This window comes from Haemaphysalis longicornis, unplaced genomic scaffold, assembly GCF_048455015.1.
Source record: "Haemaphysalis longicornis isolate Haplotype H1 unplaced genomic scaffold, Haemaphysalis longicornis Haplotype H1 scaffold_2, whole genome shotgun sequence".
Classification (NCBI taxonomy): domain Eukaryota; kingdom Metazoa; phylum Arthropoda; class Arachnida; order Ixodida; family Ixodidae; genus Haemaphysalis; species Haemaphysalis longicornis.
Genome location: NW_027526295.1, coordinates 229,223,518 through 229,248,149, shown reverse-complemented (window position 1 = coordinate 229,248,149; position 24,632 = coordinate 229,223,518). Strand labels below are relative to the sequence as shown.

At 45.7% G+C, this 24,632-nt stretch overlaps 1 protein-coding gene across 2 annotated transcripts in view; it reads left to right on the top strand.

Moving 5' to 3' along the window:
- Positions 1-24,632, top strand: part of LOC144170056 (5'-nucleotidase-like) — a 49,163-nt gene that overhangs the window by 18,429 nt on the left and 6,102 nt on the right. For both annotated transcript variants that reach the window (XM_077699576.1, XM_077699577.1), the window contains 5 exons: positions 5,254-5,526; positions 7,081-7,218; positions 14,879-15,104; positions 18,253-18,441; positions 18,525-18,725. In XM_077699576.1, the coding sequence (XP_077555702.1) occupies positions 5,293-5,526; positions 7,081-7,218; positions 14,879-15,104; positions 18,253-18,441; positions 18,525-18,725 (988 nt within the window). In that variant the 5' untranslated portion in view covers positions 5,254-5,292. The remainder of the gene's footprint in view (positions 1-5,253; positions 5,527-7,080; positions 7,219-14,878; positions 15,105-18,252; positions 18,442-18,524; positions 18,726-24,632) is intronic.

The following is a 24,632-nucleotide window of genomic DNA, read 5'->3' as shown; positions in this document are numbered from 1 at the left end:
GTGCAGTACAGTGTTCTTAAGAAGTTTTGCAGTTATAAGGTCAGAGCCAGGACTTGATGACACTTTCAATGATTAATTAATTTTGCCAACACCTTGTGGATCAGCAATAAGGTACGCATTTGGGCTGGTTGGTTCATGATTACGAGTGAAGAAAAACAGCGCTAAAAAGACAGGACAAGAAAGGACACAGGACCAGCGCCGTGGTCCTGTGTCCTTTCTTGTCCTGTCTTTTTAGCGCTGTTTTTCTTCACTCGTAATTGTGGATCAATTATGACAGGGTTCATTGGTGGGTACTGATATTAGGTCTCATTTTTTTTCTAGAAAAATTTTTAGAAAAAACACTGTTAAGTACGGATGGACAGTCAACATTCGGTATTGGCGGTGAGCGCGAACACGGGCGGCGCTGTGAAGCGCGCCTCCGTGACGTCGGCTTAGGGATTTTCGCATTTGTCGTCTGCTTCACTCAGGCTCGCTCTCCCTGCTGTGTCCTTGCGCTCGGTCAACGTCGATGCTTCTCTGCACCAGAATTGGCGCGTGGGTAACTTTTTATCACAATAATAATCTTAAAATCGTATACACTAGCTCACGGTGTGAGTTAAAGTATAGTTTTGGATACCGCTACGGAAGAAACATTGCCGACGTCGTCCCATTCCTCGTGAAGCCGGTCCTGTGCGGTGCGCGAAGAGTCGGAGCTAGGCGTCAGCTTCTGTATTAAGCCATTTTTCGAACAAAGGGAACAGTCAGCTGCTAATAACCAACAACAGAGAAAATGGAAGACCAAAACAAATTCAAGGCCTTCAAAGCTGCCGGCTTTGGCAGAAAGCATTACGATTCCCGATAATCACATGCAAGGTGAAACAGTTTTTGCAACCTTGCCGAACGCTCGAAAGAATTGAATTACATCACTTTACGTTGTCATGGCGTGAAAGTATGCCAACATGCACCATGGGCCGCGCAAAAAAACTGCAGGTTGAGTTCCAAATAACCCACTGTGTGCATAGGCGCGTGGTGGTTTTATACCGGGCTTCTAACCAGTATGGCGGTTTATTGAACAAAACGAGTCACGTGTACATTAAAGATACAGTAACACTATGTTTGTTCAGACCTGGAAGGATATTTCGTTACATTTTCCACAGCCATATCTTACCGATATTCGCATATGCGTTATAGAAAAGCTGCACTCAAGAGGAGGAGAAGTAGGGGGAGGAGGAGAAAACTTTATTTAACAATGAAATCGAGCTGGTTAGTGGGCCGGGTCCTCAGTCCAGGACAAGATAGTAAAAGTAATTTTCTTCGATTCATATAACGTCATCCCGAGTAGAGTAGGATTTGTTCTTTGCGCCTGGAACAGTTGGAAATGAGTAAAGAGTTGCTTGAAAACATTAATCGGTTGCGATTCTTGTAATACATGCAGGTATACTATTTATTCCGTTAGTTAGCGAGTATATCATGCCTTCAATACCGTAATCATGTCATCATTGTTCGGGTTGAGAGTCAGTTCGTTATGATAACGATGGTTACGATAGAAATTCGGAGTACACGAGCCGCCTTCGAGTACTGTGGACAACGTTGTTTGGGGCGCGATCGCGGTGGCGTAGCACAAACCTTCTCATTGTATTTGCGTGTGAATAAACAAAGCACGCTGCGACCTTCTTGCACGCAGCCGAAATGAAAGCCAATTTGTGAAGGTGGGAATGTATGCCATACAACCTGAAGAAAATATCCACAGTATCTTTGTGAGCCAGGCCCAAACCTCCTAATAAGATGCTTGTAACGATGCAGAAACATTAAAACGTTGGGCTCAAAAAAAAAAATCAAGAAATCTTAATTTGATACAAGACAACAGCAACGAAAGAAATAGAAGACAGTCGTTTTATTTCCTGCTGTGCGATGCGCGCGCATAGGGTCCCGCTGCTTGGTACGTAGCATTAGACTGTTGATTCTTCCAAAGAGCACCTCAAAAATACTGCAGGGAAGCCTGCGCATTTTGAATACTTATCGAGGAGCTCTAAGTGCTGATCCTCGCGAATAAGCTAGAAAGGACGAGTTACACACGCTCTTCTGACCAATGCTCTGCAGAAAGTGGTTCTCTATCTCCTCGTGGGTTGCAAACTTGTGGGGGATACAGCTTCAAATTATTCAGAGGCGTCAGAAGCTGCTAAAGTAACTTAATCACTATAAATATGCTTTTTAATGCACTACAGCAACAAAGCGGGCGATTTCTAGCACAGACACTTCCGCCCCTCACAAGCGGAGTGTAGCAGACGACAGCGGCGCGAGTCCCTAAGCCGACGTCAGAGCCAGGGGGCGCCACTCCAACATCTCACCGCCAATAGAAAGGCCACTGGAATCGACTAGCTGTATAGTGTTACGCTAAGGGCGATTAATAACGCGCCAAAACTTTTTAGGATCCTGTAAGCATAGAGGGCAATGTTGTTGAAGATAATTATTTTTCGCACATTTTAACTCATCGACGTAGGTGTTGTTAGCGAGTTTATAAGAAGCCCATCGCTGGTCGGAAAGAAAGCCCTTAGCTGCCCTGAAGGAACGTTTCTTACGATTAGATAGCCGTTTAAGGTGGGTGTCGAACCATTGTGCATTTGGGTTAGAACGGAAGCTGCGCAATGGAATGTATTTGATTATCAGCTCGTGTACTTTATATTTAAAAGCGTTTAAATTCGTGTCAATCGTTCTTTCGTCAAAGTGCTCCAAGAAAGGGCCAATGAACCGGGAAAGTTTGGCGTTAATAATGTCAAAGTTTGCATTGCGGTAATCGCGTATTTGTTTGTGTCTGCTGGTCGTTTTTGTGGCAAAGGTTCTAACTTGAAATAAAATAAGCAGGTGATCACTAAGTCATGGTAAGTACGATACTTCAGGGACGAGTTCTGGGTTAGTAGTCAGGACTAGATCAAGGGTGTTAGCGAATGCCTTTGAAACTCTTGTTGGCTCGAGAATTAGTTGGGACAACGAAAATAAAGAGCACAGGTCTAAAAATTAGGTACATTGAGTAGAGGACGGGTTGCATTTCGGAGGTATAGCAGTCCATGAAATTGACGGAAAATTGAAATCACCTAATAAAAATAGCGAGGCATTGGGGTGTCGTGTGGTAACAAAATTGAGGGCATCGTGCAATTCGGAAACAAAACTAGGGGGGTAAGAGGCAGGGCGGTAACAGACCCCAAAGATGCATGTGCGATACCCAATTTCTACACATGCCCAGACACCTTAAAGCTCAGACTGAACATGAATGACGCGTAACGGTATAGATTTCCTTCTTGCGAGCAGTACACCACCGCCCTGACGCAAAGTTCGGTCGCGTCGATAAATATTAAAACTTGATAAAACTTGACTGATTAAAGAAAAATTCGTGGTCATGAACATTTGAATGCAACCATGATTCTGTTAATGATATTATGTCGGCGTTACACGTATCAATATCAGAGGTTTTCATGCTTGTTAATGACACTTCGCGTGTTCGCAAGAAGTATGGCAACATTTGAGGCTGGTGAAACAAGACCGTCTCCCCTCTCGACTTCCTATGCTGAGGAGTCGCGTGGTTCCGGCGCTGAGGCGTCGGCAGACCGAGGATCTGCGTCTTTCGCGTTAAGAATGCTGTCGGTCTCCGCATCATACGCAAAGTACTGATTATTTATGAGCAACTTATTGTATTTTACGTAAACTGGTCGGGGGGGGGATGCGGTTGATGTTTGGCGAATTCCAACAGTTTTTTTCCGAGCATGTCGAGTTGCTGGGGCGAAGTCATCCGACACCGAAATACCGTTCTGTTTAAATTTGGGACGCAAAGAGAATATTTTTTCGTTGTGTTTGAAATTGTTTAACTTCATAATTACGGGCGCGCAATTCGCCTCAGAAAACACGCCCAAACAATGTGCACGTTCAACAGCATGGGAGGGAAAGCCGCTGCCTAGTACTGAGGAAATAGCCGTAAGTGTTATTTGTTCAGTTTGCGCCCACGTTGCGCACGAGTCAGGAATACCGTGAAAGATATGGTCCAGCCGGCAGTTAAAATTTACGTGTTGTGACGTCAAACGCTTAGTAGTTTCGTAAATAGAAGCAAGGTTGTCCCCGAGAGCGTCTATGCTGTTAGACTTCACTTCAAGGGTTTCAATACGTTTGAATATTTCGGACAAGTTTGCGTCAAGTTCAATTTGGTTGGTTCTAATCTCTGCCTGACCTTGTGGCAGTTCCTCAGTTCGTTTTTTAATACCTCTTAGCATCTGTAACATTTCACTAGTTTCCCTTGAATTTTGAACTGCCACTTCATTAGCCAAATCGGAGCGAGACTTTGATGGTTTAGTGGGACCAGGGTTGGCCTCGATATCCCGTGAACGGAGCGACAAAAGGGCAGCATCCACACAATCACGAAGAGTATCACAAAGAACCCGCACGGGAGCAGCAATAGACCCCTATAATCGCATCGCTTAGCATATAAACAAGTTTGGCTACGCACCTGCGGGGCAAATAGGCTGTACACGTAAGCCATACTACTGTTCTGAAAGCTGCGCTCGTGCCCACTGGCGAGGACAAGGCTGCGCGGGTCTTTTAAACTCTTGGTGAAAGGCGGTGGCGCTGTACACGATGTTGGCTTTTGCAGGGCAAGGGGGAGTTCTTTGATTGTCACCGGTGCTATAGCTGGAGCGTAGTCAAGGCGATGTTCGGGATGCAGTTTTTCAGCAGACGGCAAGATTGCCGAAACCAGGTGTGACGATGGGAGGATCCAGAAATACGCCAGTGCCAGGAAAACATGCGGGGCAAACAGGCGATACACGTAAGCCATACTGTGCGCTGAAAGCTGCTCTCGGTAAATGAGGATGAACGTGCTGTACTTGCATTACACTTTAGAATTTTACTATTAAATAGAGAAATGACGGTAAACAGATACAACATGAGAAGAAATTTATGTTGTCGGAAAATACGATTTTTCTTCCAGACAATGAATCATACGATAGAAAATGAGTAGCACGTATTCTTTGCCCTCGGCCTAAAAATGTCTTCACGACATAAGTGCTTACTTCATGATTCATTATCTGCGTGCAAGTTTGTGTCAAGATGCATTTAACTTAACATTTTCACCTCCAACTATGCTTGGAACAAAGTCGTTGCTAAATGAATATGCGCTACAAATATTCGAAATTAATTCGAAGTAAAAAAAGTGGTAATAGGCAATGAGTTTTTTACGTTATTTCGAAGCAGCATATTCAAACAGTTTTTTTTTTTGTAAACTTGTTTCAGGTCGTCTTTAAGGCTGGGACATAAAAGCTTTTTCACACAATGCGGCAATCCCGCAGAATATGGGCGGCGGTAACTTATGCTCCTTTTTTGCTGTCAATTTTTTCAACTCTGGGTTACGAAGCCTTGGGTGCAAATCCTTTGAAATTGACAATCCTGCACACGAACGACATTCATTCCCACCTTGAAGAAAGCAATAAATACGGAGGGAAGTGTTTCGACAGCGGCAAAAACAATACGACATGCGTCGGGGGAGTTGCTCGAATAGTAACAAAAGTAAGTAAATATTTGCTCTTAAAAACATCGGATGGGGCAGTGTAGTTATTTTCTCCATGCCTGTAAAGTAAATTGCATGCAGTAAACGTCTCTCGTCACACCACCTGTAGCGAAGTGTATTAGAAAGCCTCGATCAGTAGCCTGAGCAATTAGTAATTGTTTATTCTTCAGTGGTTAATTCGCTCAAAGGGTGTTTTTTTCCCTCTGCGCTACAGTTGCGCTCAAACCCATGTACACGTTAACCACGGTGGCTTATAAAAAGCTAATGTAAGTGTCGCGGCAATGAATATTGCTGCGCGCCCATCTCATGTGTCTTTTCGCCTGCCCATCACTACTCTGCGCATTAAATTACATATTGAAGCTTTGCGGAGAAGGCACTGATTGGAATTTCCCGTCGAGCGCAGTGACGCAGCAAAAATTCTAAACTCCTGCAAATCCCTAGAAACATTCCTTGGTAGTTTTAAGAAAGGAAAGCAACATTCTAGCAGTCATAGGAAAAAAGGCACAGTGGATGATGGAAGTAATTAATGACCAATATCGGCACTCCAAATCTTGCCAGAAATAATTAAACACACTTAAGGTAAAATTAAATTTAATAAACGACTATCTGGCTTCGTAGCCACTAAACAAAGATTTAAAAATGTGCAATTCGGTTTTTGCGGTGTATTGTCAGCTAATATAACGCTTAGAACAATAACACGAATTAATTTTTGGAAGCATTGGAGAGTGAAGCTGAATGACAAAGCTAGCAGTGGGTTAGGCTCAGAATATAAAAAAAGAAACCCGCCAGGTTGATATAAACCTCGCGAACTTCCAGGTGCAGCTCACCCGCTTAGAAACCCTAACTTGGAAACATTTACCAGCAGAAAGCTGTTACCTATCTTGAACACAAGGTGTTAGTCTGGGAACTTCTGTTTCCATTTTGTTTAAGCTAATTAAGCCGTTTCTTATGTTCGCTTAAGTGAAATTGACAAAGGCAATAGCCACGCAATAAAGTAAACGCATTAAATGAAAAACATTACACTAACTACATCGCTTCGTCAGCTGATGACGAGGGCAGTAAGTGGGCGGTGATTAACGTAGCGTTGACCAGCATTCTGCCAGTATACTACTACTACTACTACTACTACTACTACTACTACTACTGCTGCTACTGCTACTACTACTACTACTACTACTAATACTGACAAAAGTACTAGTGATGTTACTTACCGCCACGCCACATGCATTAGAATTCGTACACGGCCGTGGTAATTTTAAATCATTCAGCAGTAATGCGGAACAGCGCTGTACTAAGAGAGCAGTGCTGCTGTCAAAACTGTATTATGGAAAATAGGAAGTTTTAGATGAAAAAGGACCCGATGATTGTGTTTATGATTCTAGGCAGTTTGTTGTTGTGAGGGCCATGTAGCCAAATGAATTTAATAAAGGAAATTATCTGTTATGGTCTGCACTCTCACACATCTCTGTGTCACTTCGCCTTACGAACATAACGCAAGCATGCAGGTTAAAGATGCAATGAACTTCACTGTGTTTTGTTCACTCATCTTGTAGGTGAAAGAACTCAGAGAGGAATACCCTGATGCACTGTTCATGAATGCGGGAGACTTTTTTCAAGGAACTCCATACTACACGCTTCTGAAACAAGCTGTGATATCAACTGTGATGGCTGCTATGGGATATAATTTTGTGGTATGTCGGAGAGGTTTTCGCCGCCTGTGCATTGTAGAATTCTTGATTACCCACGTCTCGCAAGAAAAACGTTTCAAACGAACATTCTTTTTTGTCACAGCTTACACGACATTCGTTGTCTAAGAGTTGCGTATGAGGTGCACATTTTTCCTCATAAATGATTTTACATGCAACGTACCGGTAGAACCCTCTGCATAATGGCAAAAGAAAGGATGGAGGTTAAATTGTCATACGACAAACACTGCTAAAAATGGCGCATAGTGCTACCAATGAATTTGTAGAAAGTGTTGGTTACAGTGTTCTAACAAAAACAAAAAGAAAACAAGTGTAACTTTTAGAGGCAACCAGTCCTTTCAGACATACGGAAAATTCTTGGATCACTGATCGAATAATGGTGAAGCGAAAAAAATTCACCGCGCATGCGTACGAGGGCAACAGAAAAAAAAAAAACAGAGACACCCCGAAGCGCGTCCAAATGCGCTATGAATTTTTCTATTTTTCGGCAATGCAACACAAGCTCGCCCAGGAATCCGTACTAGGTAAAGTGAAGCTGACGGCCATTTTATGACGAATCTACAATTAATGGAGGAAATTATTGTAGGACGTGATTATCATCTCCCCATCACTAGCATCATTTTTCCCCTCTTGTGGAGCGATATCAAAATCACTGTCATGGCACTGATTCAAAAGATACAATGCCACGCGACACACCCACGGGCTTAGTGAGGAGGATACTGAGGAGGAGCTAACTCTTTTTCTCTCTCACCAGTGATGAGAATAGACCGTATGCAAAATGCGCCCCGCCATCTCACGTCGACTCCGGTAACTAGGTCCGCCATTTTGGTACGGTCGTTTGAAACCGAAACCAATTAGCAAAACATAGAAGGCGGGCATTGACCGCTCTTGGTGATGGACTACAATGCCGGAGCGTTGCTTCGTGCCGCAGAGCACGCAATGCGGAAATAGCGGTTCAAATGGAGAAAAGGTACGTGAAGTTCCACGCTTTTGAACGAACTTTGTGACGCGAACTGTGCCGGCGCGAGCAACCTTCGTGACACGCCGCAGGCGCGGTGCGCTTGGAGCGAATATTTGTCGTTGGTTCGCTAAGCGCGGTGTTCCGTAGTCGCTGTCCGTATGAAAAATACAGCTGTGTTGGAGTTCTCTTGTCCAGCCTTTGTATTCTAAATGAAGCCTGAGCGTGCGCCGCCTATTCACGCGACTGACAGCGGCGCTCGACCGGGAAAACAGTACCACACGTTGCCAAAATTAGGCTGTTTCTTTACTCGTCCCTGTGGCTCTGCGCCCGCTTCGTTTCATTGTTAAATGGTACCGCTTAGCCCCTACACGAGCTTTTATCTTACCTAGGGCTGTAAACAAACTTTTCTTGCCGCACTACGCCGTCACGGCGCGGTTGAAAATTTCCTCTGTGGCGGGCGCGCACGGTATGGGAGTGTGTTGTTGGTTTCTTTACGTTGCATTTAGCCGCGTGTCGTTGCAGAAGTGGCGAGCATTGTTTTATGATCTAACGGTGGAAAATTCGAGCTTTTGCACTTGGTTCCCGACTTGCCGGGCTGAAAGGTTTGTTGTTACGTCAAGTTAACTTGGTGCCCATTGTCATTCCAGCAACGATGTATTTACTGTCGAATATTTTGCGGCTAAAATACACACTCACTCCTGTAGTTTGACACATGCTGCATGCATGCCTCCGACGTAATGATAGTGGCCATTGATGTAGGTAGCTCAGACAATTTTCAAGTTTTATTCAAAAAGAAAAAAGAAAACGGCCACAGTTGCATCCGGCCACCGCGCATCAGCTTGAGTGCTTTTGCGTTTTTGTGGATATAACTGTGGATATAAATGGAACAAAAAGAAGCATTCGCGCACCCCTGCATGTCGCGGTCTAGTAAACATGACGCTGCCCAGCCTCTGCGTGTTTGCGAGATGACCACGGCGAAATGTGGCATGAATGCTTGCTGGTAGCTCATAGGTGACCCTTCAGGTGCCATGCCAGCTTGTTTCTGTCACTGCGGGGGGGGGGGGGGGGGGGGGGGGGGGAGGAGGAGGAGGAGCGGGAGGCCAACACAACTGGGGCAAAAAATTCCCCGCATTTCCCCGAGGGGAAGAATGTGAAAGTGCGAATGCATGAGTTGAATTTGCGCGGTTCGGTAATGTTCGCGAAAGAGAGATCACACACACACACACAACTACAAAGAAAGAAAGATGCATTTATTCACAGACACCTATTTGTGTTGTCGTTGTACTTGATTGCTAGAGCGGATCTCAGTTTTGAAATTTCGTGTCAGTACTCCTTTAAGCGGGTGCATTAGCCCTTCTCACGCCCGATTCCTGGCCAATCCCCCACGTGGGTATGTGCCATGTCAGCGGCCAGGCAGCGCGCGCCCATATCCCCCCGTTGCCAAGGAAGACGAGGAGATTCCTGGCCAATCCCCACGTGGGTATGCTATGCGGACATCGCCGGTGGACGCAGGTTCAGGGTCGCTTAAGAAATGCATTCGCACTTAAAAACTCATTCCCAAGGCTACCAAGTTTTCTCCCAGCACGGCACTTTGTTGCTGCTCGCATTGCTCCTGTACTCGACGTGCATCGAACAGACGCATTGGCAAGGGAAGGGATGGGCCATTTTATCGCGGGCTTCTCCAGTCAATGTTTTGGATACTCGCTGGCTTGATGCCCTGCTGTCTCGGACGTCCCCACTGTTGTGGCAGCTCAGTGCACGCAAGCTCCGGTGGCGTCTCTTAAAACCTTCGGCTTGCAAGAGGGCGAGTAGGTGCACAGCAGCCAGGATGTGACTCCATTCTCCACTGCAACCCGCGCCGGGCACTCGCACGATGCCTCCCCAATCGCCCCACTGTCCGTCTCAAAGGTGAGGCACACAACATAGGGCCGGCCACTTTTCTTCTGGGAGCGAAAGCAGCTGCTGAGCACATGGATGAGGCCCAACCTGCAAGAACAGAGAGAGTATGAGTAAATAACACTCAGGGAAGAACAGGACTAGTCCGCTACAGTTTATAGTAAAGGGACAGAGCAGAAAGAAGTGGCCGCAAGGAACAGACTCAAAATGACCAGATTTTGTGTCTTGCTTAACACTGTTGCAAGGGCAATAATCTACACCTCAAACGGCAATGATGTCAAAATTGTTTGTCAAGTTCGAGTGTGCAAGTATCTCTGCATGCTTTGTTAATTCATTTTTCAAGAGAAGGAAGTTTAACATTTATAAACCTCAGCGTGGGTAATGATACCAGTACCCGCATAATCGTGTTCGTCATAACTTAAGCAAGCAATAATATGATTATCTGGAACTCACTTCCAGAATCTTTCGAGATGAGCAGGTAAACATTCGGGCTATACCGATGGCCCATCGAATTAAAAAAAATCTTCTAGTTCAGTGAGTTCGAGCTAACGAGGTTTTACTGTATTATCTATTCGTGCACACCAAAAACATGCGCTTTAGAAACAAACACAACCACCCGACCGCCAAAAAAGGAGAAGAAAGACACACAAACAAATTTTTGCGCAGAACATGCGCAATAAATAATGAACACACACAAAAACAGAAAATTCAAGGCGTATGTGCGCTTCTGTAGTTGACTTCGCCGCAAAGCACGATTGCTTTGCGGCAAACGCGCGGGCGGACGACCGTTACGGAAAACGGCCGCAACCTTTCCGTAAACATCTTCGCCAAAAATCATCCCGTAAATTCCATGTACAGCATTTGAAAATCCTAATCCACCCACTAGCGGTACGGTCTGGCGATTGTCGCTCTCCTCTTTCAGGGTTACTTGAACAGGGTCGCCGCTACGCATTTGCGTGGTAAACAACGACGAACAAAGTGCTCTGCAAATGCTCATACCGGTTAACTCGCGTCAAGTAAAAACAAAGAAGGATTTACTTACTGCGAGTCGCACGTGTTTGTCCGCACCGATGAAGGCGAGCAATGCGCCGCGGCATGCCCTGCTCCGCTGCCGCTCGGATGGGTCTTTGGCGCGACACCCCGAGTGGTATGAGTCTTCAGACACAGTCGGCAGCGCAGGCAAGTCCTTCGTCCACAATCCGCGGTCGAGAGCCGGAAAACACCGTCCAGTTTGAGCCATACCGCGTTACCGTCACCTACTCTTCCACAGTAAACAATACGAGACTTCCCGATCGGCGCCCGTACCAATATGGCCGACGGTCTCGTTTACATCAGTGTTGCTAGATCACCAAGCAATTTCGCATAGGGTCTATAACGGCCGGTTAACACATCACCTGTGATCAGTAATCTCCATGTAGATGAATTCACCAGGAACTGCTTCATGAAGAGCCCTATTTATTCAACTTCTGATGGCAGATGTCTTTGACACTGGCCGAATCCTGCGATTGGGTATGGGTGGATCGAGCACGGTGGGAACTTACTGGCAGTCACTTCAGCCGCTTTTAAATGCAACGCATCTCATGCTCGCCCCTCGGTCCTTCCTGCGTCTGTCCGGCGTTGTCCGCGTAGCTGCGCCTCTCCTCCTCTCCTCTCTCCGATAGCGAACACTCTCTCCCAAACAGCTGCGGGTTGGCGCAGCGCGCTCTCACTCCGTTGCTAGGCGCCGGTGGGCGGCGCTGCGCGCGCTGCGCATGTGCAGTACTCTCTCTCTCTCTCTCCGCGCTCTCCTCTCCTTCGGGCGCTGTGAATATAAAGCGGCATGCCGCGCCCCGGCAGCCTCAATCGACGGTCGTCTGCCCACCTCCCCTTCGTGTGAGAATCCCTGCTATAAGCGTAATCAATACGATGGAAAACGCCAATGGAACCCCCCATGAGATGCGTTGCATCACATCAGGGTTCCCGCGAGGGGAGGTGGGCGTAATTTATTTTACAGGAGGGATAAGCGGGTGAGGTTCTTTCCGCGGGTGAGGTGAGCGGGTGAAGTGAGGTTCTTTCATAGTTTGGCCTTATGAAGGCCAAACTATGAAAGAAATGTTCGATGGCTAACTGACACAGCTCAAATGCTTAACAAAAGTAACAGGTGAAGGTTACCGTAACAGCTTAGCTGTAAGCGACTGCTTTATAACTCTTGTGCAAGGCGTGTCCTTACAGGCACAGTTGTTGTGCCAAAAGCCCACATTCAATCAAGTTAAATGCACCATTTCAGCATAAGCTGCTCATCAAAGGCCCTCCTCAGTAACAATCGCGTAAGCGGCACGCTGAAGGCCCAATGAGTGTTTTAGACCCTAGGCTCACCGAAGCAGCTGCAATGGTTTGCAGATGCGGCAACGCTTCCAGTATTAACAACAATTCAACTTTTGGCATGTACTCTACTAATTTCTAATAAGTGCACATATGCAGTCCTTAACAGTTAGTACAATACGCGTGAAAAAATATATTCGGAGAGCACAGCACAGTAGCTGTTGGAAGTCAATGGGATCGGCCTTCATCCTGATGTCAACATAAATAATGATCATGATGACAACATGCAGAATAACGCCCGTTTGAGTGCGAAGTGTGAGGACTTTCATGTCAAGGAAAACTACATTCTCTAGTAAGGCTGCCTTTCCTGCCTGCAATGCGCCAGAGTTGTTCCGTCACGCGTACGTGTTGCTGAGTTGAGATTGAGGAGAGAGATAGAGAAGGCTGATTAATGTAAACTGGTGAGGTCAGCCCTGCTAGGGACAAGGCTTGCTACACCAGATGGTGGGTGACTACGTTGATGAGTGGTGAATATTAGACATTAGCGTTACAGCAGGAAGAAGACAAACAAGAAGCGTTGAAAAAAAAAGGAAAGTAAAAGCAAGAGAAATCTGCCAGCAGAGTCCGGACATAAAAATACAATTGAAAAGAGAATCGTTAATGTAAACACTGAAACAAAATGAAAAGTAAACGACGCGAAAAAAAAGAGTAACACAACCGAAGAAAAATAAATAGATGAACGCCAGTGACACCAACACAAGCAAAGTAAAGAGATGAACGCCACAGTGCGAAAGAGTACATATCACGACACACTTGCTCTGTCTGCTATATAGAGAAATTTGTCTAGTTCAGTGTCTCGTAGGAACTGGAGTAGAACTTTTGTACCTAAGGTACTGTCAACAGTATTGGCCCAGGAACCAAGAAAATGACGAAGTTCCAGACTGCCTCCATGGCGTACACGAGAGAGGGAAATCGCTGCAGTTTTCCGCGCAGCAGCGAATCGAGGGCAGACACACAGCAAATTATCGACAGTCTCACGCACAGCGCATGTCCGGCACAGAGGAGAATCGTCCCAACCTATATTGAACTTAAAACTCCGAGTAAATGCTACATTCAGGCGTAGTCGGTGCAACACTCCTTCACACCGCTTGTTGATGCCGCGTGGAAAGCGGAACTTGCAGTGCGGGTCAATAGCCTGCAGTGGTAGATACCTGCGGTGAGGGTCCTAGCACTCCGACATTTGTGCAGTCCATCCATTTTCGAGGATAAGGGCGTTGCTGTCCTCTCGGGAGAAAGGAAGCTGGGTCGTACTGCCCATAAAGTGGCCTGCGCTGGCGGCTGCATCAGATCTAATATTGCCTTGTATGCCCGAGTAACCAGGCAGCCACTGAAGATAGATGTCATGACCCTCGCGCACTGCCATTGTGGGAATTTCGCCAATTGCACATACAAGCTGACTGTGGTTGTTGTGAAGATTTCGGAGGGCTTGTAAGGCGCTGCGAGAGTCGAGGAATATTACTCATTGCAGGGCATGATGTCCGCTGATGTAGTGAAGAGCAGCTTTTACAGCTGCCAGTTCGGTAGCAGTCGAGGATGTTTCGTGGCTAAGTTTTCTTTGGATAGTGCACCGGGCAGCTGGGATCCACACGCCGATGGCGTATGAGCCCGGGCGAACCGAGCCATCCGCATAAACATGTGTGTAGCCTTTGTAGGTACTGTAGATATACTCGAGTGTCGAGAACTTGAGCGCGGCCGCGGGCATGGCGGTCTTTTTGCTGATTCCGGGGATTTTCCATGGCGCCAGTATCCACGGTGCTACTATCGACTTTTGAGGGCTTTGAAAATTCGCTGGAAGCAGGTGTCTAACATACTGTGCTGAGATGTCTGCCAAAGGATGCGTGTGACATCGAGTCAAATGGCGCAAAAACGTTCGAAGGACCTCTTGGCGTTGTAGCACTGTGGCGGAAAAGCACCGAGCTTCGCACAGAGTTCCAACCGTCGATGTGCATTTAGGCGGACCCAGGCAGGTGCGCATTGCTTTTTCCAGCACTGAGTCTATGACCTTCAGGCTTGTAGGCGATAGCTGATGTAGGGCCGGCAGGCTGTAACGCAGGAGGCCGACAAAAAGGGCTTTATATAGGCAAAAAAGGGAGGATACAGGGCAGCCCCACGAATTTCCACCGAGCATACGCAGAATGCGCACAAAACACAGAAGCCGCTCCTTCAGTCACCGAATATGTGGGGGTCTCAACAAAACTAAAGACGCTGCTAGCAGGAGTACTTGTGGTTAATGATTCGCTGTGTTGTGAGTCTTTGTGTACCCGTCAGCAGCGTGTTTTATATCCCAGGTAGCCCGAAATTGTTAAGCTTCACCCTTTTATATCAGTTATGAACATCAGGGGCTGCTTGATTTTATCAATATTTGCTAAATTAACTAGCGACCACACAAAACACAAAAACTAATAAATTACTTTCTGCTTATTTCAGTGCCTTGGGAACCATGAATTCGACGATGGCCCCAAAAATTTGGCTCCATTTCTCAAGAAAATGAACGAATCAAACGTAACTGTCGTCGGTACTAACACAAATTTCTCGATGGACGAGGACCTCAAGGAATACGACCTTGTCAAATCGGCAACGACAACCATTAATGGAACAGACATTGGAATCCTCGGTGCTGTAATTCCAGCAACGAAATATACTTCAAGTCCAGGTGGGTAGTTCGTTTTGTAACACTATTACCTTAGCGAAACTTTCAACACTAGTGATAAAAATTGTGCGAATACAGTAAGAAATAGTAACGCAAATACTAAAAGTAAGCTATCAGAAAGTTGAGGTGGCAAAATATTTATCGCTCTGCATACAATGAAAGTTAGGGCTCTTAGAGCAACCTGAATTGCTTTACTAGTAGACATCAATTTCTCCGGATGGCGTGCTATAATAGCAAAAATAAAATTAGTAAGAACAGGGGATCGATCATCAACTGACCGAGTCATAACTACAGTTAAATCTCGATATAACGAACTTCAGGGGACCTTGGAAAATTGCTCGTTATTCTGAAAGGTCGTAATAGTGAAAATCGCATAATGTAAGAAAACAAATAGTATTTCAATGCCTAAAACGACCTACGTGTACAGCAGTGCATCCTTGGAGTCATTTTTCACAAAAAAAAATGCACTAGTGATCATGAAACAATGCACGTTCATTTAAAGTGGTTGGCGATTTTCATCTAGCGCGAGTAGCACAAACTTCCTAGCACGAAGGACTCAAACTCTTACACATTCCTGGGGAGTGAATCAGTGGCCGTGCGGTTTTTCCCCAGACATGTGCGGAGTTTTTGTATGCTGTCCACCACATCCACAGTCGTCGCGTGCTCGTCGTAGTCTTCGAGTGCTGCTGCGGCACCCTCAAAGGCATCGTTGTTCATGCCATCCTCACTGTCATCTTCACTTCTTCATCCTGAACGCTCACGGTCTGGGCAATGTCCTCTGTTGTCAGCTCCGCTGGTGTCCGTGAAGATCCAGCAAGCCACGTGAGCAGCGGCGGAACGTAGAAAAAGGTGGGGTGAGCGCGAATAGCGCGGCCGCGGCTTTCGGGACGGAGAAGGCTACCCATGCTTCATTTTTTCTCTTCTCCTCACCTTTTTTCTCCCTCTTGCATCGGCTGCCGCATTCCGCGGAGCAAGTTGCAATACGTCCTCTTCTTCGCTGCGCTTTGCCGTGTCGTCTACTAGCACACTGCCCCGGTTGCCGCGATTGTTTAACGGACTTCTAAGAGTCTCCGGCCTTGAAAATATGAGTTCGTAGTACTGAGGTGTTGTTAACATGGCACGGAACTAAATAAAACGATCGTTATTTTGAAACGTTCGCTATTCTGAAGTACGTTGTAGTGAAATAATTTTACATTAAAACTATAAGCAGTCGGCGTGGGATTTCTTAAACGCTCGTTAATCTGAAAAGTTCGTTAATGTGGTGTTCGTTGTACCGAGGTTTGACTGTACTAGATAAATGGGCCTGGAAAAGTCGGGCTATTAACACACGTGATTCCCTGGGAGCTCTCAAGCAATAAGCTGTAACTGATGTTTCGTCTACGACCAATGAAGTGCATTTGTTGCTGCAAACCGCTGAATTATTGTTCAGCCATATCGCTTATCTACACTAATATTCTCTAGATCACGAAATCGTTGTTTAAAGCTTATTTTCATAGCATGGCATCTCACTGACATCGAGAGAAGCGCAGTCATCCCATGGAAGAGCACATGTGGCTCCAGGAGAAGAGACGCTTTCACAACGACTTTACTTTTACTCCCAAGCCCCGCCCTACACGCTTCGTAGCTACAAAGCACTAACAACATTCTAAGCCTTTGGCATAATATTCTACTCCTGTTTGCACCCTTTGCCTACGACGCGTACTCAAACGGACCTTAGCGAAGCCTATCGAGCCCTGTGATTTTATTGTGAATAAGTTAACCATGCTGAAGCTAAAAAGTTTCTTTTTGGCTCCGTGGTCTTCGAACTTGTGTGATTCCTTGTGACATTCTCTTGCGGCAAGTGTGGTTCGCGCGAGACTCTCAGCTTCATCCTAAGGCTTCCGAACACCTCACCATGAAACAACGAAGTGCGAATAAGTCGCATTCATGTGAGCCCTTCGCTTGCGATGCTAATAAGCTTACTGAAAGCGACTACAGGCCAAACTTTATCGTCATATATTTAGATTGCACGCCGTCGGGGAGAAAAGGAAGTTCTCCCCAGTTCGCAATGGCACTTTAATGCCTAGAATTCTTTGTCGAGTACCCCCACAACCACACAGCCAGAACCGTATAACGCTTTTCATTTCCATAAAAATGCAGATTGGAGAAAAACAGCACCTTTAATAGTTATAATGACGGAATTGGAGACATTTAGTGTGGCGAAACTTTGGAAAACCAAAAAATAAGAAAAAGTAGAAAAATAAAATTGTCACAAAAATGATCTTCCAAAATCACGAATCAAAATATCAAAAATGTGCACCTTCTACACCTCCGCCAAAAACCGCAGAATAAACTAGAAAAGTCTGCCCCAAAAAACGTTCGCAATACGAATAAAGAATTCTGAAAATGAGCAAACAGTATAACGCCTGCATTTCCACCAAAATGCATACTTGGCGTACGTACCACCTTTGATGGTTTCACTAATACCGTAAATAGAGAAAATTAGTCGAACAGAGTTTTCAAAAACCAGAAAATTACAGCGTAAATGGAGATAATTGGTCTAACAAAATTTTGAAAAACCAAAAAATAACAATGCTAGAAAAATAAAACTCACAAAAATGATCTAAAAAAACAAAAATATATTTGTTATACACCTCCGCCCCAAACCAAAGATTGAAAAAAAAGTGCTCTAAAGAAAGTGTAAAATACGAATAAAAATAGAAAAAACGGGACAACCCGGCGCTACGCCTTGATCTTCGGTAAAAAATTTAATAAGAGAAGTAAAGGCAATTTCTTATTAATGGAATATATTTACATATTTGGCAAAAACAAACAAAATAAAAGTTGAAAACAATAAAGGAATCCAATGTCTTTTACTACTCATAGCCATATCTCGTTGTAAAGACCTCACGCGCTAGACAAGCGCTTTAAGAATGCTACGAATTAGTAGACAATTCTCTGAATTTCTTCAGACATTTTTTCTTGAAATGTCTACCTTGGTATCGTCCTCCTCGTACGTGTAAACAAGTAGAATCGTCAGGTCGATCAATGTGGAATATATCTTCTGGTTATATGTGTGTGTAAACCGGTTTGGAACTTTTATCAACGTAAAATAACCACGTTCAAAGTGATTCCATCGCGTCGCTCACTGATTTACTCAATTGTTTTTCAGGACCCTATGTAGAGTTTTACGAGGAAATAGACAGCTTTAAAATCGAAGTGAAAAAACTTAAAGGTAAAGGCGTGAACATAATTATTGCGATCACGCACAGTGGGTTTGAACGTGAGAAAGATATCATGGAGGCAGTTCCAGAAATTGATGTTCTGGTCGGTGGACATACGAATACCTTTTTGTACAATGGTAAGACGATTTAACATTATTTGAGACATGACAAAATTTTTCCGCGTTTTTTTTTGTAATAATAATCAACCTTTCTGCGGCAGGAACTGACTATCCTAAAGAGAACAAGCCTGATGGCCTCTACCCCACGGTCGTGCACAGAACGAACGGCAACGTCGGCGTCATTGTACAGGACTTCTGGTTCGGCAAATTTCTTGGGGTATTACATGTAGCGTTTGATGAAAATGGTGTGGTGATTGGCTATGGAGGAAATCCAGTATTATTGAATTCTAATGTGACTGAAGGTAAGCATGCAACCTCGATTACAGAGTTTTCTTTATTTCTTGCATTTTACGTTGTCAAAACATGACCGCGAAGCGCGAAGCATTCTGTGGCTTTGTCACCTTTACCAAACGCACTCCGTGTGACATTATAAAATTCAACGAATTTGAAACAAAACTCCAAAAATGGGAGAAACAGGTACCCACTAAGCCTTTATTACCCCTATCGGTGAAAAATGACTCGTTACATTTTTTATTTGGCCGCGCGGTTTTCTGCAAACATCCACTTGGCGACATTCTTGAATACCTACTGTATACAGCGCCGTCTATTAAGCGAACGCCGCAACCGCCGTGCTGGGCTGTTAGAGGTGCTCCGTTCTTTCCCTGCCTCTGTTCACCGTTCGTGCGGTACCAAATGAGACGTTAGTAGTTTGGTGTTGAGTTAGCGGTTACAATGCTTGTGTGTGTGCGTGCCTATGTATGCGAGCGCGCGCGCGTGTGTGTGTAGTGCGGGCATTCTAAAATGCGGGTGCAGACCACGACTTTATTCACACAGTGTGAGCCCTTAAGGACGGCAAATTAAACTGCTTTATGCAGACTTGTCACCTCACCCGTGATTGCAACGTAGCCAAGTTGTTTTTTCTTTACGGACAATAGGTCGAGGAGCCATCCTCCTCTTTACGGAAAGAGCATATGATTTCTGGAGCCGCCGAATTACCCAGTCGCTTTACCACACATGTCGTCATGCCGTATATTGCCTTTTCTCTCTTGTATGTGGGTAATTAGACCAGCCCTCTCAATCCCATTCATTGACGATAAGCCAACAAGTTTTGTTTCCTGTTCTATGAAGAATCACAACAACGCAGCTTAGGGTGTAAGGTCGTTTATTCGTCGCTTACTATGGTACGCGAACGAAACAAGTCCACAGCAGTATCTTACTCAGGGCGCGTTGCGACCATTATTAGGCTTTTTGTTCCCACTTGGCTTATCCGGAATTCTCGTTCTTTAGATGTTCAGAATTTCAATGGTCACGAATGTTTTCTTTCATCTTCATAGACATGAACTCCTTCATGACTTGGTTCAAATCCCGTGCAGCAGTTCTCTCCTGACGAACATGCAGAAGAAGAAAGTTGGTTAACCTATACTCGGATGTTGTGATTCGTAGGTTTGTCTTCAGGCGCCAAATACCACTAATAGACATTTCCCACGTGGCGGAAGACGCTGGAGCATCATCAGTATCAGGATGACAATTCCGACAACTTGATCCATAAGGTCACGTTCAACTGAGGATTCCACGCTAACTCGTCTGGCTAGGACGGCACGTTGCATGGTTAAGTTCTCCTGAAATAGATGGCAGCATCAGAAGCTGTGCATGAAGCAGATCGCGGACAAAATCTGAGGCATGAACACTTAGTTGCTGTTTCAAATTCGCGCATAATGGCGCACTTCTTCCTGCTGAAGTGTTTAGTATCTCTTCGTGTCTGACCAGCGTGTCAAAGCCGCCCTGTACAAGCCTCCTTGGCACTTCATTTATTAATGCGTCTAATATTGCTTTAAAATCCTGCATAGGTTTTTCGTCAGGGGTCTGGTGGGCAGGAGTTGCCGAATATATGAGTCGCTTCGAACCCCTTTCTCCCCCTCACCCCGCCCCTCTGCTCAGCGGCAGCCTCCTACGCAATGTAGGCGTTTAAAGCGGCGCGCAGGCCGCTGGCTCCACATAGAACATACCACGCCTCGTGGTAAGTCAAGAAGGAAAGTCTTCGCGGCCGAATCGAAGGTCGCGAAATAAAAATCAGTAATTACGTGACTGCTATGATGAAAGAAAGCTTGGCTTCAGTTCTTAGATTTTTCAGTGTGCTGCCGATCGACAGGACTTTCAAAAGCGCCCCCCCTATCTCTCACACCTAGATGGCAATGCGGGCCAGCGCCCACCTTGTCATCCCCGCAGGTACGCCTATGCCATTGCCAAGGAGTAAAAACTTAGAGCCGTTCCACGGTGAAAGCTGTCGGAAGTGCAGAGCTGTGATTCGCCATAATGGGCTGTACCGCCGTTATCCGCTCACTGCTACCACCCAAAGCATTTCAAATTTCCAGCCTTCGCAGTGCTCGCGCGCCCCCTGCCTGAAACTGCGCCAGCAGGAGTTCTGTTATTTTTGTGTTTGCTTTTCCTCCCGCACGTGCCGGCATTGCACTGCCACTTTTTTAAAGACGATAGTCTTTCTTGGGCTACCTAAACTCAGAAAATTTGGTCTGTCTGTATGTCTGTCTGTCTGTCTGTAACTCGATTCAGCCACCCGGCCAAAGTAACATGCTCACTGCGCGATAGTCTTATATACTCACAGCCAAATGTAATCGTCTAAGCCTGGTTTATATGTTCATACTTGTCAATTTTGTTGAACAATAACAAGACATTACGCAAATATAAGACAGGAAATTAGTACACAAGGGATATTTATAGTGTTCCTTTATTAAAAAAAATCATGGGTGCTTGGTTTTCCGATAAAAAATTATATTCTACAACTACTGAAGAAAACCGCCGCCTCCTGGCGGCATATGAAAAATTACGCGGCAACAGCAAGGAAAGGTTCCACTAGCTAGGTTTCACATTCTGCTTGGAACGCACGTGGATCACGGCCACGCGGTTCTATAAACCTTGTAGTCGGCCGCCTCCATTCCCGTGCGTCTCCGCATTATTGCAGCGCTGGCATCGAGGAACCCGGCCTGTAGCAGTGGAACGCGGTGAATTGAAATCCCCTTGCGCAAACCTTTAGTGTGTTTATCTTGGGACGAGCGCGTCGGTACAGGAAGAGCATGAAAGGTAAGCGGGAAAGCAAAGGGGGGCATTTCCTGGTCAAATGTCTACAAATACTATCGTCTTTTGACGAAATTTGCAACGAAAGAAGCAGATACGCGGCCAATTTTTTAAGTGCAATGCACTTCTTAAGCGACCCTGAACCTGCGTCCACCGGCGATGTCCGCGCACGTGGAGATGGGCTCGCGCAGCCTGGCCGCTGACATGGCACATACCCACGTGAGGGATTGGCCAAGAATCGGGCGTGAGAAAGGCTAATGCACCTGCTTAAAGGAGTACTGACACGAAATTTCAAAGCTGAGATCCGCTCTAGCAATCAAGTACAACGACAACACAAATAGGTGTCTGTGAATAAATGCATCTTTCTTTCTTTGTAGTTGTGTGTGTGTGTGTGTGATCTCTCTTTTGCGAACATTACCGAACCGCGCCAATTCAACTCGTGCATTCGCACTTTCACATTCTTCCCCTCGGGGAAATGCGGGGAATTTTTCGCTTACTATCGTGAAAACCAGCCCAACGAGCGTTCCCAAGTAAATGAACGCGGGCGCTGCCTGTTAATTACGTTTATTTTGCCTCAAAGTCCCTACAGTTTTTTATGCGCTAAAAAACGGGGAGATGTATGACGACAAGTGCCAGCGTTTCACGAATTTCTAACGCTTACAACTATATAAACCGCTTGGCTTTCAAAGCCTCTGGGTTATGCTGCGATGACGGAGCGCCATGTGGCTCTACTTGGGTCCAGCGAACGAGCAACGACGACAATGCGAGCCCCCAAAGTGTTCTGCACTTAAAAAATTGCCAAGTCCACCGCTCGCAAATGTTCTCAATCGCAGTTCTCTTACTAGCGTCTATTGTCGTTAGTGACGTCACGCGTTTATTGTGCGTCCGCAAGAATTGCGCCACAATGCAGAGACCGGAAGGATGAGAGTAAGGCCGTATTTTGCATTACTATGGCAATGTGCGAATGCGGCAGTTTTTGAGACGGGCAAAAAAAGAGTGGCTGGGAAATCTTTCATGGAGAATAAAAGCCACCCAAACGCAGTACAATGAAAAATAAACGCTGTTTTGACTGTCTGCTAGACAGCTCCGCTTTCACAGTAGACGTATTGCTGGGCTTGGTCGTAACGCCCAAGATAACTATCTGCTTTGAACGGGTACTATATTTCTTGCGTAATAATCCCGAAGACTTCAGAGGTGCGAAGCCAATGCAGTCATACACTTAGTTTAATGACGGCTTCACGTGAATTAGCTAGCCCTGCTGTAATATCCTTGAATTTTACTAAGCGCAAAAAAAACCTTGGCGTTTGGAAACAAGAATCGTCAAAATTAGAACCACGGACAGGTATTTAGCTAGGCTCCGTATTTTCACCAGGTCACCCGTTCAACACGTGCATAGCCAGTGTGGCTATAACTTTCGCTGTTCAGCCTTCTCTGCAGTACAGAATACTGCAGCAAGTTTAAATCATCAATACAACTGGTTCCGTGTTTGCAGTGGTCTCCGACTGAAAGATTAGGCACAAGAGATAAATCACACAAGAAAAACAGAAAAAAGGGCCGCGTATCTTCTCCTTTCGTTGCAAATAACAACTAAAGACAATAGTCGAATGGCGCCCCAGGCAAGTAAATGCCTCCCTCCTCTTTCCAGTTCACCTCTCACGCTGTTCCTCTCCCATCTTGTTCCTCCCAAGATAACACGCTAGGCGTTTGCTCAAGTCAATTTAAACTTACCCCGTTCCACTGCTCCGAATCGGGTGCCTCGATGCCAGCGCTGCCGTACGACAGAGACGCGCGTGAATAGAGGCCCCCTATACTACAACGTTTATAGAACCTCGTCGCCCCACTCCACGAGCGTTCCAAGCGGAACGTGGAACCTATCTGGTGGAACCTTTTGTTGCGGTTGTCGTTTCATTTTTTGAATGCCGCCATATAGCGCGGGCAACAGTAGGCGACGGTTTTTAAGTGCGAATGCACTTCTTAAGCGAGCCTGAAGCGTCCGCCGCCGTCCGCATAGCAACAGCTGCGGGTGCGCGCGCTCCTCGTCTTCCTTGGCAACGGGGGGAGATGGGCGCGCGCTGCCTGGCCGCTGACATGGCACATACCCACGTGGGGGATTGGCCAGGAATCTCCTCGTCTTCCTTGGCAACGGGGGGAGATGGGCGTGCGCTGCCTGGCCGCTGACATGACACATACCCAAGTGGGGGATTGGCCAGGAATCGGGCGTGAGAAGGGCTAATGCACCCGCTTAAAGGAGTACTGACACGAAATTTCAAAGCTGAGATCCGCTCTAGCAATCAAGTACAACGACAACACAAATAGGTGTCTGTGAATAAATGCATCTTTCTTTGTTTGTAGTTGTGTGTGTGTGTGTGTGTGATCTCTCTTTCGCGAACATTACCGAACCGCGCAAATTCAACTCGTGCATTCGCACTTTCACATTCTTCCCCTCGGGGAAATGCGGGGAATTTTTTTTGCAGTTGAGGTAGTATTTCATTTGCTATCGCGAAAATAAATCATCTGTAAATTTTTAAATAAAGAAACACTGCAAATATCACTCATGTATTGATATTCTGCTTATATCTGCGTCATATCTTGTTCTTGTTAAACAATGCTGACAAGTATGCATATCAACATGGGCTTAGACGTTTAGATTTGGCTGTGGGTATGTAAGACTATTGCGTATTTTACTTTGGCTGGGTGGTGGAATCGAGTCACAGACAGATAGAAAGACATACGGACAAACCAAAATATCTTCATTTTAGTAGCCCAAGAAAGAATATCTTCTTTAAAATTCGTGCAATTCTCTTAATCGTTGGGCGCGGATGTCGATAGCGAAAGCTGGACTGCGTTTGTGCAATGCAAGTAAAACGCGCGTAAGTGGGTCACGAAACGAATGCACCTCTTTAAATTTTGATTTAGACAACTTTAAATTTCTTGCCAGTGTCTGTGAACTCCCGAAGCAAGCTCCTTAGTTAGATACAGGGCAATTTGAAGTCTACCCGCGTTTCCTAATTATTGTGCATGCTCTTATGTGGAGGTGGCGGATCTGCTTTCCTCCGTTTGTTCCTTAAAGTGGATTCAAGCTAGTCGAAGAAATACGCGGTGATCGCTCAGATGTCTGA